At 65.6% G+C, this 1,318-nt stretch overlaps 1 protein-coding gene across 1 annotated transcript; it reads left to right on the top strand.

Moving 5' to 3' along the window:
* On the top strand, positions 1–297 carry PRR15L (proline rich 15-like; the record flags this gene model as incomplete). The annotated part of the gene is made up of 1 exon (XM_009895394.1): positions 1–297. A coding segment is annotated over one exon (297 nt), but the record flags the coding sequence as incomplete, so codon positions are not given.
* Between the last annotated feature and the right edge of the window lie 1,021 nt (positions 298–1,318).

Below are 1,318 nucleotides of genomic sequence, written 5' to 3' on the forward strand. Positions count from 1 at the left end.
GCGCACGGCCACGGCTGGTGGAAGCTGACCTTCCTGCGGAAGCGCCGTTCGGCGTCCACGGTGCTGTACGAGAGCCCCGATAACCACGCTGCCGCCGGCGGCGAGAGCCAAGAGGGACCGGGCGAGGAGGGGCCGCCTGGCTTCACCGCCCGCCTGGAGAAGATCGTGGACAAGAGCACCAAGGGCAAACACGTCAAGGTCTCCAACTCGGGACGCTTCAAGGAGAAGAAGAAAGTGAGGGCGACGCTGGCTGACAACCCCAACCTCTGCGCCGCCAGCGAGCGGGAGGAGAAATGACCCGGATGGTTGTCACCCTCTGGCCACCACCACCGGCTGCCCGGGCTGGCTCGGCTCCATCCCTCCCAGGGACGCCGGACCGCCGGACTTCGGAAGGAGGAATGACTCAGACTGGAGTTTATTTAAGGGAGAAGGAAGGACCCTGTTTAATCGCAGCCCCCTGGGCTCATGGCACCCCAGGGGCAGAAGAACCAGGGAGCGGAGCCAGGTGCCCGTCCCTCCCAGCCCCCCCCGAGGCTGACTGGTTCATACTGGGCTGAAAACGCTCACCCCAGTTCGGTTGCTTGCTGTGGACCACCGGAGCCCATCGTTCACCCAGCTCTGCCCTGAGCACGACGGCCCCGATCCCAATCCCCTCCTGCCCATCACTCCTGCGGGGGCGAGATGGGGGGGGGGACCCCCCTAAAAACCCCCAATGGGCGGCGTGCCGGTGGGCAGACCCACCGATGCTGCGTCCTTGCCAGCAATCACCCCCAAACCAGGGGACATGATGCTTCCCAGCCCCAAGGGAATGACCCCACGGGCAAAGTCCCCCCCTGAGCTGCCTCCATGGGGACCATGGTGGGGTTTGGGGCTTCCCGGGAGGAGCCGTATTCCCGCTGGCATCCAGGAATCGCTCCCTGCTCCCGGAAGGGGAGAGCCGACCATGGGGACAGCCGATCTCGCAGCCTCGGTGTTCATTCGGGTTGTTGGAAGCTAAGCCTTTAGACAGCTTTCGTGCCTGCTGGTAATTAACTGTTGTTAATAAACCAGGTCCGGAAGCAAAACCAACTCGGGGAGGGGCGGCAGGGGAAGATCTCGGCGGACCCCTCCCAGGCCCCATCCCGGAGGGACCGAAGGGCTGTGGGACCCCAGTGCGGAGCGGTGCCGAGGCAGGGAATCCCCCGGAGTAGGGGGGACACACGGGGGTGGCCGTCACCGGCGCTGCCAGCCCGGGGTGCCCTCTCCGCGGCGCAGGGTGCGGCCGTGCCTCGAGTCAACAGGAGCAACAACCACTTCCCCGCGATTACAAAAGCCGGAC

The sequence above is a fragment of the Charadrius vociferus genome, unplaced genomic scaffold (assembly GCF_000708025.1).
Source record: "Charadrius vociferus isolate BGI_N301 unplaced genomic scaffold, ASM70802v2 scaffold2491, whole genome shotgun sequence".
NCBI lineage: Eukaryota > Metazoa > Chordata > Aves > Charadriiformes > Charadriidae > Charadrius > Charadrius vociferus.